Source organism: Dendropsophus ebraccatus, chromosome 14 (assembly GCF_027789765.1).
Source record: "Dendropsophus ebraccatus isolate aDenEbr1 chromosome 14, aDenEbr1.pat, whole genome shotgun sequence".
NCBI lineage: Eukaryota > Metazoa > Chordata > Amphibia > Anura > Hylidae > Dendropsophus > Dendropsophus ebraccatus.
In genome coordinates, this window is record NC_091467.1 from 78469378 (window position 1) to 78486254 (window position 16877).

Consider the following 16877-nt stretch of genomic DNA (forward strand, 5'->3'; position numbering starts at 1 on the left):
ATTGGTCAGGTCTGGTATGGCGGTGTTCTCCAGTCACAGTATGGCGGTATTGGTCAGGTCTGGTGTGGCGGTGTTATCCAGTCACAGTATGGCGGTATTGGTCAGGTCTGGTGTGGCGGTGTTATCCAGTCACAGTATGGCGGTATTGGTCAGGTCAGGTCTGGCAGTGTTATCCAGTCACAGTATGGCGGTATTGGTCAGGTCTGGTATGACAGTGTTATCCAGCACAGTATGGCGGTATTGGTCAGGTCTGGTGTAGCAGTGTTACCCAGTCACAGTTTGGTATACCTGTAGTGCCCTGTATATACATGTACTGTATAGATGGAGTAGGGGGTCCTGTATACATGTACTGTATAGATGGAGTAGGGGGTCCTGTATACATGTACTGTATAGATGGAGTAGGGGGTCCTGTATATACATGTACTGTATAGATGGAGTAGGGGGTCCTGTATACATGTACTGTATAGATGGAGTAGGGGGTCCTGTATATACATGTACTGTACAGATGGAGTAGGGGGCCCTGTATATACCTGTACTGTATAGATGGAGTAGGGGGGTCCTGTATATACATGTACTGTATAGATGGAGTAGGGGGTCCTGTATACCTGTACTGTATAGATGGAGTAGGGGGTCCTGTATACCTGTACTGTATAGATGGAGTAGGGGGTCCTGTATATACATGTACTGTATAGATGGAGTAGGGGGTCCTGTATACCTGTACTGTATAGATGGAGTAGGGGGTCCTGTATATACATGTACTGTATAGATGGAGTAGGGGGTCCTGTATACATGTACTGTATAGATGGAGTAGGGGGTCCTGTATACATGTACTGTATAGATGGAGTAGGGGGCCCTGTATATACATGTACTGTATAGATGGAGTAGGGGGTCCTGTATACATGTACTGTATAGATGGAGTAGGGGGTCCTGTATACATGTACTGTATAGATGGAGTAGGGGGTCCTGTATATACATGTACTGTATAGATGGAGTAGGGGGCCCTGTATATACATGTACTGTATAGATGGAGTAGGGGGTCCTGTATATACATGTACTGTATAGATGGAATAGGGGGTCCTGTATATACATGTACTGTATAGATGGAGTAGGGGGTCCTGTATATACATGTACTGTATAGATGGAGTAGGGGGTCCTGTATACCTGTACTGTATAGATGGAGTAGGGGGTCCTGTATATACATGTACTGTATAGATGGAGTAGGGGGTCCTGTATATACATGTACTGTATAGATGGAGTAGGGGGTCCTGTATACATGTACTGTATAGATGGAGTAGGGGGTCCTGTATACATGTACTGTATAGATGGAGTAGGGGGCCCTGTATATACATGTACTGTATAGATGGAGTAGGGGGTCCTGTATACATGTACTGTATAGATGGAGTAGGGGGTCCTGTATACATGTACTGTATAGATGGAGTAGGGGGTCCTGTATATACATGTACTGTATAGATGGAGTAGGGGGCCCTGTATATACATGTACTGTATAGATGGAGTAGGGGGTCCTGTATATACATGTACTGTATAGATGGAATAGGGGGTCCTGTATATACATGTACTGTATAGATGGAGTAGGGGGTCCTGTATATACATGTACTGTATAGATGGAGTAGGGGGTCCTGTATATACATGTACTGTATAGATGGAGTAGGGGGCCCTGTATATACATGTACTGTATAGATGGAGTAGGGGGTCCTGTATACATGTACTGTATAGATGGAGTAGGGGGTCCTGTATATACATGTACTGTATAGATGGAGTAGGAGGCCCTGTATATACATGTACTGTATAGATGGAGTAGGGGGTCCTGTATACCTGTACTGTATAGATGGAGTAGGGGGGTCCTGTATATACATGTACTGTATAGATGGAGTAGGGGGTCCTGTATATACATGTACTGTATAGATGGAGTAGGGGGTCCTGTATATACATGTACTGTATAGATGGAGTAGGGGGTCCTGTATATACATGTACTGTATAGATGGAGTAGGGGGTCCTGTATACATGTACTGTATAGATGGAGTAGGGGGTCCTGTATACCTGTACTGTATAGATGGAGTAGGGGGTCCTGTATACCTGTACTGTATAGATGGAGTAGGGGGTCTAGCAGTTATTACTGTGGATGTTGTGAGGCAGCTTCCCTAGCAACCATTGGTCCCTGTGAAGATGAAAGCAGTAATCCTATTGGTTGCTAAGGCTCCAACTGCCGTGTCTGCTGCAGCTAATTATATCACCTGTGTGTGCAGTGAGGAGATTTTCCCATTCATCTCTATGAGGCGCCTCTCTTCCCCCTCCCCCTCCCCTCCTGTACATCTGGCGGGGACGGGACCTTCCCAATAACCTTCCCGGGCACCCAATGTATCTGTGGGCCAAATTTGGGGTCAAACGGTTCAGGCGTTTGGAAGTCTATAGAGGACAGACAGAAGGACAGACAGACAGACAGACAGACAGAGAGACTTTGATTTTTATGATATAGATACAGGACTGGTCACTATATACTATATACAGGACTGGTTACTATATACTATATACAGGACTGGTTACTATATACTATATACAGGACTGGTCACTATATACAGGACTGGTTACTATATACTATATACAGGACTGGTTACTATATACTATATACAGGACTGGTCACTATATACTATATACAGGACTGGTCACTATATACTATATACAGGACTGGTCACTATATACTATATACAGGACTGGTCACTATATACTATATACAGGACTGGTTACTATATACTATATACAGGACTGGTCACTATATACTATATACAGGACTGGTTACTATATACTATATACAGGACTGGTCACTATATACAGGACTGGTCACTATATACTATATACATGACTGGTCACTATATACAGGACTGGTCACTATATACAGGACTGGTCACTATATACAGGACTGGTCACTATATACAGGACTGGTCACTATATACTATATACAGGACTAGTTACTATATACAGGACTGGTCACTATATACTATATACAGGACTGGTCACTATATACAGGACTGGTCACTATATACAGGACTGGTCACTATATACTATATACATGACTGGTCACTATATACAGGACTGGTCACTATATACAGGACTGGTCACTATATACTATATACAGGACTGGTCACTATATACAGGACTGGTTACTATATACAGGACTGGTCACTATATACAGGACTGGTCACTATATACAGGACTGGTTACTATACACTATATACAGGACTGGTCACTATATACAGGACTGGTTACTATATACAGGACTGGTCACTATATACTATATACAGGACTGGTCACTATATACAGGACTGGTCACTATATACAGGACTGGTCACTATATACAGGACTGGTCACTATATACAGGACTGGTTACTATACACTATATACAGGACTGGTCACTATATACAGGACTGGTTACTATATACAGGACTGGTCACTATATACTATATACAGGACTGGTCACTATATACTATATACAGGACTGGTCACTATATACAGGACTGGTCACTATATACAGGACTGGTCACTATATACAGGACTGGTCACTATATACAGGACTGGTTACTATATACTATATACAGGACTGGTCACTATATACAGGACTGGTTACTATATACAGGACTGGTCACTATATACTATATACAGGACTGGTCACTATATACTATATACAGGACTGGTTACTATATACAGGACTGGTTACTATATACAGGACTGGTCACTATATACTATATACAGGACTGGTCACTATATACTATATACAGGACTGGTTACTATATACAGGACTGGTTACTATATACAGGACTGGTCACTATATACTATATACATGACTGGTCACTATATACAGGACTGGTCACTATATACAGGACTGGTCACTATATACTATATACAGGACTGGTCACTATATACAGGACTGGTTACTATATACAGGTCTGGTCACTATATACAGGACTGGTCACTATATACAGGACTGGTTACTATACACTATATACAGGACTGGTCACTATATACAGGACTGGTTACTATATACAGGACTGGTCACTATATACTATATACAGGACTGGTCACTATATACAGGACTGGTCACTATATACAGGACTGGTCACTATATACTATATACAGGACTGGTTACTATATACAGGACTGGTTACTATATACAGGACTGGTCACTATATACTATATACAGGACTGGTCACTATATACTATATACAGGACTGGTTACTATATACAGGACTGGTTACTATATACAGGACTGGTCACTATATACTATATACATGACTGGTCACTATATACAGGACTGGTCACTATATACAGGACTGGTCACTATATACTATATACAGGACTGGTCACTATATACAGGACTGGTTACTATATACAGGTCTGGTCACTATATACAGGACTGGTCACTATATACAGGACTGGTTACTATACACTATATACAGGACTGGTCACTATATACAGGACTGGTTACTATATACAGGACTGGTCACTATATACTATATACAGGACTGGTCACTATATACAGGACTGGTCACTATATACAGGACTGGTCACTATATACAGGACTGGTTACTATACACTATATACAGGACTGGTCACTATATACAGGACTGGTTACTATATACAGGACTGGTCACTATATACTATATACAGGACTGGTCACTATATACTATATACAGGACTGGTCACTATATACAGGACTGGTCACTATATACAGGACTGGTCACTATATACAGGACTGGTCACTATATACAGGACTGGTCACTATATACAGGACTGGTTACTATACACTATATACAGGACTGGTCACTATATACAGGACTGGTTACTATATACAGGACTGGTCACTATATACTATATACAGGACTGGTTACTATATACTATATACAGGACTGGTCACTATATACAGGACTGGTTACTATATACTATTTACAGGACTGGTCACTATATACAGGACTGGTTACTATATACAGGACTGGTCACTATATACTATATACAGGACTGGTCACTATATACTATATACAGGACTGGTTACTATATACAGGACTGGTCACTATATACTATATACAGGACTGGTCACTATATACTATATACAGGACTGGTCACTATATACTATATACAGGACTGGTCACTATATACTATATACAGGACTGGTCACTATATACAGGACTGGTTACTATATACAGGACTGGTCACTATATACTATATACAGGACTGGTTACTATATACTATATACAGGACTGGTCACTATATACAGGACTGGTTACTATATACAGGTCTGGTCACTATATACAGGACTGGTCACTATATACAGGACTGGTCACTATATACAGGACTGGTTACTATATACTATATACAGGACTGGTCACTATATACAGGACTGGTCACTATATACAGGACTGGTTACTATATACTATATACAGGACTGGTCACTATATACAGGACTGGTTACTATATACTATATACAGGACTGGTCACTATATACAGGACTGGTTACTATATACTATATACAGGACTGGTCACTATATACAGGACTGGTCACTATATACTATATACAGGACTGGTCACTATATACTATATACAGGACTGGTCACTATATACTATATACAGGACTGGTCACTATACACTATATACAGGACTGGTTACTATATACTATATACAGGACTGGTCACTATATACAGGACTGGTCACTATATACAGGACTGGTCACTATATACAGGACCTCACCTGCCCATAATCCCAGGGCCGCGGCCTCGGACTGCTCCAACTCCCATAGAAAATGATTCCAGATTCATTCATAACATATTCATTCTTCTCCGCTTCATTCTCCATGTAGACAGCGTCACCTGGTTATAGAGAGTGTAAGGAAAGAATTAGAGAGACATCACAGAGAAGAGAGCGTCACCTGGTTATAGAGAGTGTAAGGAAAGAATTAGAGAGACATCACAGAGAAGAGAGCGTCACCTGGTTATAGAGAGTGTAAGGAAAGAATTAGAGAGACATCAGAGAAGAGAGCGTCACCTGGTTATAGAGAGTGTAAGGAAAGAATTAGAGAGACATCACAGAGAAGAGAGCGTCACCTGGTTATAGAGAGTGTAAGGAAAGAATTAGAGAGACATCACAGAGAAGAGAGCGTCACCTGGTTATAGAGAGTGTAAGGAAAGAATTAGAGAGACATCAGAGAAGAGAGCGTCACCTGGTTATAGAGAGTGTAAGGAATAAATAAGAGAGACATCACAGAGAAGAGAGCGTCACCTGGTTATAGAGAGTGTAAGGAATGAATAAGAGAGACATCACAGAGAAGAGAGCGTCACCTGGTTATAGAGAGTGTAAGGAATGAATAAGAGAGACATCACAGAGAAGAGAGCGTCACCTGGTTATAGAGAGTGTAAGGAAAGAATTAGAGAGACATCACAGAGAAGAGAGCGTCACCTGGTTATAGAGAGTGTAAGGAATGAATTAGAGAGACATCACAGAGAAGAGAGCGTCACCTGGTTATAGAGAGTGTAAGGAATAAATAAGAGAGACATCACAGAGAAGAGAGCGTCACCTGGTTATAGAGAGTATAAGGAATGAATTAGAGAGACATCACAGAGAAGAGAGCGTCACCTGGTTATAGAGAGTGTAAGGAATGAATTAGAGAGACATCACAGAGAAGAGAGCGTCACCTGGTTATAGAGAGTGTAAGGAATGAATTAGAGAGACATCACAGAGAAGAGAGTGTCACCTGGTTATAGAGAGTGTAAGGAATAAATAAGAGAGACATCACAGAGAAGAGAGCGTCACCTGGTTATAGAGAGTGTAAGGAATGAATAAGAGAGACATCACAGAGAAGAGCGTCACCTGGTTATAGAGAGTGTAAGGAAAGAATTAGAGAGACATCACAGAGAAGAGAGCGTCACCTGGTTATAGAGAGTGTAAGGAATGAATAAGAGAGACATCACAGAGAAGAGAGCGTCACCTGGTTATAGAGAGTGTAAGGAAAGAATTAGAGAGACATCACAGAGAAGAGAGCGTCACCTGGTTATAGAGAGTGTAAGGAATGAATTAGAGAGACATCACAGAGAAGAGAGCGTCACCTGGTTATAGAGAGTGTAAGGAATGAATTAGAGAGACATCACAGAGAAGAGAGCGTCACCTGGTTATAGAGAGTGTAAGGAATGAATTAGAGAGACATCACAGAGAAGAGAGCGTCACCTGGTTATAGAGAGTGTAAGGAATGAATTAGAGAGACATCACAGAGAAGAGAGTGTCACCTGGTTATAGAGAGTGTAAGGAATAAATAAGAGAGACATCACAGAGAAGAGAGCGTCACCTGGTTATAGAGAGTGTAAGGAATGAATAAGAGAGACATCACAGAGAAGAGAGCGTCACCTGGTTATAGAGAGTGTAAGGAATGAATAAGAGACATCACAGAGAAGAGAGCGTCACCTGGTTATAGAGAGTGTAAGGAAAGAATTAGAGAGACATCACAGAGAAGAGAGCGTCACCTGGTTATAGAGAGTGTAAGGAAAGAATTAGAGAGACATCACAGAGAAGAGAGCGTCACCTGGTTATAGAGAGTGTAAGGAATGAATAAGAGAGACATCACAGAGAAGAGAGCGTCACCTTGTTATAGAGAGTGTAAGGAATGAATAAGAGAGACATCACAGAGAAGAGAGCGTCACCTGGTTATAGAGAGTGTAAGGAATGAATTAGAGAGACATCACAGAGAAGAGAGCGTCACCTGGTTATAGAGAGTGTAAGGAATAAATAAGAGAGACATCACAGAGAAGAGAGCGTCACCTGGTTATAGAGAGTGTAAGGAATGAATTAGAGAGACATCACAGAGAAGAGAGCGTCACCTGGTTATAGAGAGTGTAAGGAATGAATTAGAGAGACATCACAGAGAAGAGAGTGTCACCTGGTTATAGAGAGTGTAAGGAATAAATAAGAGAGACATCACAGAGAAGAGAGCGTCACCTGGTTATAGAGAGTGTAAGGAATGAATAAGAGAGACATCACAGAGAAGAGAGCGTCACCTGGTTATAGAGAGTGTAAGGAATGAATAAGAGACATCACAGAGAAGAGAGCGTCACCTGGTTATAGAGAGTGTAAGGAAAGAATTAGAGAGACATCACAGAGAAGAGAGCGTCACCTGGTTATAGAGAGTGTAAGGAAAGAATTAGAGAGACATCACAGAGAAGAGAGCGTCACCTGGTTATAGAGAGTGTAAGGAATGAATAAGAGAGACATCACAGAGAAGAGAGCGTCACCTTGTTATAGAGAGTGTAAGGAATGAATAAGAGAGACATCACAGAGAAGAGAGCGTCACCTGGTTATAGAGAGTGTAAGGAATGAATAAGAGACATCACAGAGAAGAGAGCGTCACCTGGTTATAGAGAGTGTAAGGAATGAATAAGAGAGACATCACAGAGAAGAGAGCGTCACCTGGTTATAGAGAGTGTAAGGAATGAATAAGAGACATCACAGAGAAGAGAGCGTCACCTGGTTATAGAGAGTGTAAGGAATGAATAAGAGAGACATCACAGAGAAGAGAGTGTCACCTGGTTATAGAGAGTGTAAGGAATGAATAAGAGAGACATCACAGAGAAGAGAGCGTCACCTGGTTATAGAGAGTGTAAGGAATGAATAAGAGACATCACAGAGAAGAGAGCGTCACCTGGTTATAGAGAGTGTAAGGAATGAATAAGAGAGACATCACAGAGAAGAGAGCGTCACCTGGTTATAGAGAGTGTAAGGAATGAATAAGAGAGACATCACAGAGAAGACAGCGTCACCTGGTTATAGAGAGTATAAGGAATGAATAAGAGAGACATCACAGAAAAGAGAGCGTCACCTGGTTATAGAGAGTGTAAGGAATGAATAAGAGAGACATCACAGAGAAGAGAGCGTCACCTGGTTATAGAGAGTGTAAGGAATGAATAAGAGACATCACAGAGAAGAGAGCGTCACCTGGTTATAGAGAGTGTAAGGAATGAATAAGAGACATCACAGAGAAGAGAGCGTCACCTGGTTATAGAGAGTGTAAGGAATGAATAAGAGAGACATCACAGAGAAGAGAGCGTCACCTGGTTATAGAGAGTGTAAGGAATGAATAAGAGAGACATCACAGAGAAGAGTGTCACCTGGTTATCTCTAATTGACAGCGATAATAAGTATAGGGGCGCTCATAGTACCACTAACAGCCGGGGCACACAGGGCGCTCATAGTACCACTAACAGCCGGGGCACACAGGGCGCTCATAGTACCACTAACAGCCGGGGCACACAGGGCGCTCATAGTACCACTAACAGCCGGGGCACACAGGGCGCTCATAGTACCACTAACAGCCGGGGCACACAGGGCGCTCATAGTACCACTAACAGCCGGGGCACACAGGGCGCTCATAGTACACTAACAGCCGGGCCGTGCAGAACGCTCATAGTACCACTAACAGCCGGGGCACACAGGGCGCTCATAGTACCACTAACAGCCGGGCCGTGCAGAACGCTCATAGTACCACTAACAGCCGGGGCACACAGGGCGCTCATAGTACCACTAACAGCCGGGGCACACAGGGCGCTCATAGCACCACTAACAGCCGGGGCACACAGGGCGCTCATAGCACCACTAACAGCCGGGGCACACAGGGCGCTCATAGTACCACTAACAGCCGGGCCGTGCAGAACGCTCATAGTACCACTAACAGCCGGGGCACACAGGGCGCTCATAGTACCACTAACAGCCGGGGCACACAGGGCGCTCATAGTACCACTAACAGCCGGGGCACACAGGCCGCTCATAGTACACTAACAGCCGGGGCACACAGGGCGCTCATAGTACCACTAACAGCCGGGGCACACAGGGCGCTCATAGTACCACTAACAGCCGGGGCACACAGGGCGCTCATAGTACCACTAACAGCCGGGCCGTGCAGGGCGCTCATAGCACCACTAACAGTCGGGGCACACAGGGCGCTCATAGCACCACTAACAGCCGGGGCACACAGGGCGCTCATAGTACCACTAACAGCCGGGGCACACAGGGCGCTCATAGTACCACTAACAGCCGGGCCGTGCAGAACGCTCATAGTACCACTAACAGCCGGGGCACACAGGGCGCTCATAGTACCACTAACAGCCGGGCCGTGCAGGGCGCTCATAGTACCACTAACAGCCGGGGCACACAGGGCGCTCATAGTACCACTAACAGCCGGGGCACACAGGGCGCTCATAGTACCACTAACAGCCGGGGCACACAGGGCGCTCATAGTACCACTAACAGCCGGGGCACACAGGGCGCTCATAGTACCACTAACAGCCGGGGCACACAGGGCGCTCATAGTACCACTAACAGCCGGGGCACACAGGGCGCTCATAGTACCACTAACAGCCGGGGCACACAGGGCGCTCATAGTACCACTAACAGCCGGGGCACACAGGGCGCTCATAGTACCACTAACAGCCGGGGCACACAGGGCGCTCATAGTACCACTAACAGCCGGGGCACACAGGGCGCTCATAGTACCACTAACAGCCGGGGCACACAGGGCGCTCATAGTACCACTAACAGCCGGGGCACACAGGGCGCTCATAGTACCACTAACAGCCGGGCTGTGCAGGGCTAAACAAGAAAAAATGAAATAAAACAGCTGGCTGGTTGGTGGGGGCGCGATCGGCGGGCCCCCAGCAACCAGTGGTTACATCATGTTCATATTTTTACAAATTTTTGGAGAATCTTGTGCTCCCAGCCGTCCTGTTTGTTCCCGTCCTGTCTGGAGCTCTGATAACTACAGAGAATAGAATTAGCTCATTGACCATCTGCAGGGTAGAGGTGTCCATATCTCCCGGCTTACACCTCCTGATGGACCCCCCCCCCCGCTGACACCTCCTGATGGACCCCCTCCCCCGCTGACACCTCCTGATGGACCCTGGCTGACACCTCCTGATGGACCCTGGCTGACACCTCCTGATGGACCCCCCCCCCCCCCGCTGACACCTCCTGATGGACCCCCGCTGACACCTCCTGATGGACCCTGGCTGACACCTCCTGATGGACCCCCCCCGCTGACACCTCCTGATGGACCCCCGCTGACACCTCCTGATGGACCCCTGCTGACATTTCCTGCCTGTCAATTTATGACCTCTCTTCTCTCCAAATCCAGTGAAGATGTCTGCCAACTCCAGGATATAAAGAGAGAAGCTGAGGGACCAGGGGACAGTAGATCCTTTAGGGGACTTGATGCTAAGGCCAGCTCCCCAGAGAGAAGAAGCATCGTTAGCTGTACTACCATATGGATCCATAGGAGAAGGACTGGGACCACAGTCAGTTGGGATATTTGCTGTTGCTGGACGTTTCCTGTGTTCCTGGACGTTTTGGTGGAGTTGTGTATGGACCTTTCTGCTGGCTTCTAATAAAGGTTCCTGGGGCTGTTTATCGATAACTCGCTCTGTTGATTGTGTGGTACCAGAGGAGAACCCCGTGACAACTGGTGGCAGCGGTGGGATTAGAGCGTAGCCCCAATGGAGAACTACCCACAGAGTGAGTACAGAAACTGGACTTTATCCAGCCTGCAGGAGAGAGTCAAAGAATTGGGCCTGAGCCACCAGGGTCTAGATAAAGAGGCCTTGATTGATCTTCTGGTGAGTGCTGTGCAGACCACCTCCTCTCATATGTCCAATGAACAAGCCCCTAAAAGCCAATGAGTTGTTTGGTACAAGGAAGAGATTGCAGGTCTGGGCCCAGGCGTCTAAGTATAAGGAAGCGGCTGCTCCACGATGCCAACGGAGACAAGAAGTCATGGAGTCCGAGAGAGGGAGTATCATGACCTGGAGTGTGAACCCAACAATCCAGGAGCCTGTATGAATCACCCGGACGGACTTCAAACCATTTGATGAGGCTTCCGGGGATGTGGAGGGGTTCTTGAAGGACTTTGAGCAGCAGTGTGACTTGATGGAGGTGCCCTATTCTGACTGGATGCGTATGTTGGTGAGACTCCTGAACGGAAGCATGGCGGAGGCTTACCGGACCATTGGGTCACCACAGAATCGGGATTATAACCATGTGAAACATACTATCCTGGATTGCCATGCTGTCACACCGGACTCCTATCGGACTCAGTTCCAAGACCTCCCATGCACCACGGGGGGCTCCTTTAAAATGTATGCCCATAAGATGTCCCAGGCATGTCAGAGATGGTTGGAAGCAGAGCACGCCTTTACTATGGAAGATATTGTTCAAGCATTTCTTAAAGAACAGTTTTTTGCCAAGTGCCCTTCAGAGATTCGGGAGTGGGTCCGGGAACGCTCACCGCTCACCTTGGATAGAGCTGCAGCCCTATCAAATCAGTCCCTCCACCCAGCCAAAGGACACTAACAAACCCAACTCACTATCCTGGAACCCAACAGTCTCGACCTCGGCCTGGTGGGATCCCAGAACGGAGATGTTACAGGTGTGGGCAGTCTGGGCACCTGCAACCCAGTTGTCCTTCAAATACTCAGAGAGAGCCCCAGGCACCCCCACCTCATCCGGTGCATCTCGTGCACTCCCTTCCATATGAGGAAGAGTCGGCACCACCCCCATCAGAGTGGGTCACTGAACCCAGCACCAGGGATACTGCGTTTGGAGTTTACGGCATCCAGCCTCTGTCCCCAAGCTACTCAGAGCGGCGGCAATGCCACATGCAGGACGTCCTGATCAATGGATGCAAAGTGTCAGGATTTAGGGACACGGGTAACAGGTCCTCAAGAGAGACTGAAAGTAGGAGTGGTATATAGATTAGGATTTATGATGGATGGAGTATTGGTAAGGTTTGAAATACAGATATTTATTGAACATGTAAATCGTAATTGGAATCGAGTGGTAACAATGATATAAGTGTTCACTCTTTCTGCCAAGGAAGGCTTTGAAACGCGTCCAGCTTAAATTGATACAACTTACATGAACTGTTTTATCAGTACTTTCCTGCCGTTTATTTTTACACTTTCCGCCAAAATCTCCATGAGGTTCGGCGGCCAACAGAGGACTGCACGCATGCGCAAGACTGCCAGATCATAAAAGTGAGCACTCCACTAACGCCAACGTGAGCGCCCGGAACCAAGCAGCATCACCTGTCGGAAGACTCCGCCAAACGGCCTGACACCACACAGAGTTTCCATTACGACTGGACGGGTGAGCGGTGCTCTCAGCACCTTTCATGCATTTAATGATTGGCCAAAGCCCTACCAAGCCATAACTCATGGGCTACTTACACAGACACGCTCATTTGTGACTTATCTGTACAGCATACCTACTTTTGTCTTGCTGCAACAACGGGCCATCCACATATCTATATATATATTTATACAAAACTCAATAGCGCACTGCAGTCCCGACTCACGGCTATACTCATATACAAGGTCATAGCAACCTTTTATATTTTTATTTTTATTTTACTTTTTACTTTTTTTCATTTTTATATTTTATCCGTTATTATTCATTTTTCTGACCTTCCCCTGGGGGCTGATCACCCCGTACCGGTTGATTTAAAGACTTTATTATACCATTTCAGAGACTATCATCTAGCAACTATCAGAGACATTATTACTAGTGATGAGCAAGTACTAAAATGCTCGGGTGCTCAAATATTTCCCGATACTCGGGTGCTCATTTCGAGTAACGAACCTTATTGAAGTCAATGGGAGACTCGTGCATTTTTGCAGGAGACTCAGGTTCAGTAGAGAGAAGGTCATGTGAAAACCTGTCAACCTCAGAAAATGATGGAAACACAACGGAAATGGACAGGAAACAGCAGGGGCAGCATGTATGGATGCCTCTGAGGCTGCCTAATGACACCATTATGCCTAATTTTGTGCAACAGCCTGGTTAAAACAGAGGTAGGCATATGGACCACCCAAAAACTCAGCCTGACACAGCATGACAGTGAGAACACAGGGAACCATTAAAACAGAGGTAGCTTATCATGAACCACCCAAAAATTCAGCCTGACACAGCATGGCGTTGAGGACAGAGTGAACAAGGTAGAAGCGGTAGCCAGTCAGCCTTACAAAAATTATACCAGACCTAGCATGGCATTGAGCACACAGAGAACCATTAAAAGTGAGTGAGGAAGCAAGTGAGCCTTTAAAAATTAGGCCAGACACAGCATGGCAGTGAGCACACAGAGAACCATTAAAAGTGAGTGAGGAAGCTAGTGATCCTCCCAAAAATTATACCAGACCTAGCATGGCATTGAGCACCTAGATAACCATTACAAGTGAGTTAGGAAGCAAGTGAGCCTCCCAAAAATTGGAGTGAGTCCAGGGGCTGGGATATGTAGTGGACATGAACCCGGGTGCTGACAGCTAACTGGCTAGGCCAGTTGTCAGTCAGCACTCACCATCAAGGGTACACTTGATGCCTCTCGGCCGGGGGTGGTGAGGCCATGGCTACACAAAAAAATAAAATAAAACAGCAGGCTGGTTGGCGGGGGCGCGATTGGCGGGCCCCTGGCAACAAGTCCCTCTCCTTTGCAGACTTAGTGTGATGTCAGAGCATGGCAGTGAGGACACAGAGAACCATTAGGAGTGAGGAAGCAATTGAGCTTCCCAATAATTAGGCCAGACCCTGCATGGCGGAAGAAGACTTGGCAGTTGGCTGAGAATTGTAGGAAGAGGAGGAGAGGAGATACCAAGAATCTTCATCTTCAGCAGCATTCCCCGGGTGGACAGTTGAATTCAGGTGAAATCCAGGCTTTGTTCATTTTTATAAACGTCAGCCTGTCAGTGGACAGGCGGGTGCGCTTATCAGTGATGATGGTACTATCTGCACTGAAGACCCGCTCTGAAAACACGGTAGCGGCAGGGCAGGCCAGCACCTCCAAGGCGTAAAGCGCCAGTTGGGGCCACGTATCCAGCTTTGAAACCCAGTAGTTGTAGGTAGCAGAGTGATTGGGAAGGACGGTGGTATGGTCAGCAAGTCATCCCTCACCATCTTCCTGAAGGTTTCCCCCCCCCTACTCTGTCTAGACTGGGGACGGTTTTCATAGTCTTGCTGGGGTGCTATGAAACTGTCAAATGCCTTGGAGAGTGTTCCCCTGCCCCTTTACAAGCTGCCTGCTCCACCCCTCCTCTCCCCCGCTCTTTGGCCCACAGAAATACGTCCTCTGGCGCTAGTGGTGTCAGATGGGAAGTACATTTTCAGCTTCTGTACCAGGGCCTGTTGATATTGATTCACTCTCATACTGCGTTTCTCGGCAGGAATGAGAGTGGAAAAGTTTGGTTTCTACCAAGGGTCCAGGAGATAGAACACCCAGTAATCTGTGTTGTTCAAAACCAGTAGCCAACATGGATGCCAGTTAAGGCCCAGCAACAAGGATGCAAGGGCAGGCACACCAATAGTCAACATGGATGCCAGTTAAGGCCCAGCAACAAGGATGCAAGGGTAGGCCCAGCAGTAGTCAACATGAATGCCAGTTAAGGCCCAGCAGTAATCAACATGGATGCCAGTTAAGGCCCAGCAACAAGGATGCAAGGGCAGGCACACCAATAGTCAACATGGATGCCAGTTAAGGCCCAGCAACAAGGATGCAAGGGTAGGCCCAGCAGTAGTCAACATGAATGCCAGTTAAGGCCCAGCAGTAGTCAACATGGATGCCAGTTAAGGCCCAGCACTAGTCAACATGGATGCCAGTTAAGGCCCAGCAGTAGTCAACATGAATGCCAGTTAAGGCCCAGCAGTAGTCAACATGGATGCCAGTTAAGGCCCAGCAACAAGGATGCAAGGGCAGGCACACCAATAGTCAACATGGATGCCAGTTAAGGCCCAGCAACAAGGATGCAAGGGTAGGCCCAGCAGTAGTCAACATGGATGCCAGTTAAGGCCCAGCAGTAGTCAACATGGATGCCAGTTAAGGCCCATCAGTAGCCAACATGGATGCCAGTTAAGGCCCAGCAGTGTCCAACATGGAGGCAAGGGCAGGCACACCAGTAGTCAGCAGTAGTCAACATGGATGCCAGTTGACTTGTGGAAATGCGCACAGATGCGGTGCACCTTGTTGAGCAAGTCAGCCACATTGTTGTAAGTTTTAAGGAACCGTAGCAACATTAGGTTGAAGACATCGGCCAGGCATGGTACATGAGTGAGGCTGCCGAGTTGCAGAGCCGCCAACAGGTTCCGCCCCTTGTCACACGCAACCAAGCTCACTGCTAATTACACATGAACCCGGGTGCTGACAGCTAACTGGCTAGGCCAGCTGTCAGTCACCATCAAGGGTACACCTGATGCCTCTCGACCGGGGGTGGTGAGGCCCCGACCACAGCTAGCCCACAAAAACTAAAATAAAACATCTGTCTGGTTGGCGGGGGCACGATCGGCGGGCCCCCGGCATTCGGTACCGCTCCTCCGCAGACGTAGTGTGACGTCAGAGCATGGCAGTGAGGAAACAGAGAACAATACAGTCTGCTTAAGAGGCCACGGAATTTGTGCAAATACACTTTCAATCCTTTAAAGAGTCTCTAAGAGACGGCAAGTGCGGTAGCCTGTGTATTAAAAAGACCTGGTCAATCCTGCCTTCAAAACGGCTAAAACATCCAAGGAAGGTAGAAGGTGCTGTTCAGCAGTTTGAGCACCGCCTGTTGGCGCTTACCCACGGCAGTGCTGCTGCGCCTAAAACTAAAATAGCCGGATTATGGCTAGATTTAGCCTCACCCCCTCATGCTGTTGTGCCTGATCTCTTTGGAGGTAGGGACGAAGAATAACAATACAGTCTTCTTAAGAGGCTCCGAGCTAAAAAATGAAAGGACGGCAGAGAGCCCCCGCAAGTTGACATGCACAGATTATATGGTTTGAAATGGATAACACCAGGATGCTAAATTAGGATCCACCATTAT

The 16877-nt window shown here is 46.2% G+C and overlaps 1 protein-coding gene across 1 annotated transcript in view; it reads right to left on the reverse strand.

Annotated features, from left to right (window-relative positions):
• The window catches only part of LOC138771703 (protein-glutamine gamma-glutamyltransferase E-like), a 95120-nt gene that overhangs the window by 47951 nt on the left and 30292 nt on the right, over positions 1 to 16877 (reverse strand). Inside the window, exon 4 of the mRNA XM_069951612.1 lies at positions 5755 to 5873. Within this exon, the coding sequence (XP_069807713.1) occupies positions 5755 to 5873 (119 nt within the window). The remainder of the gene's footprint in view (positions 1 to 5754; positions 5874 to 16877) is intronic.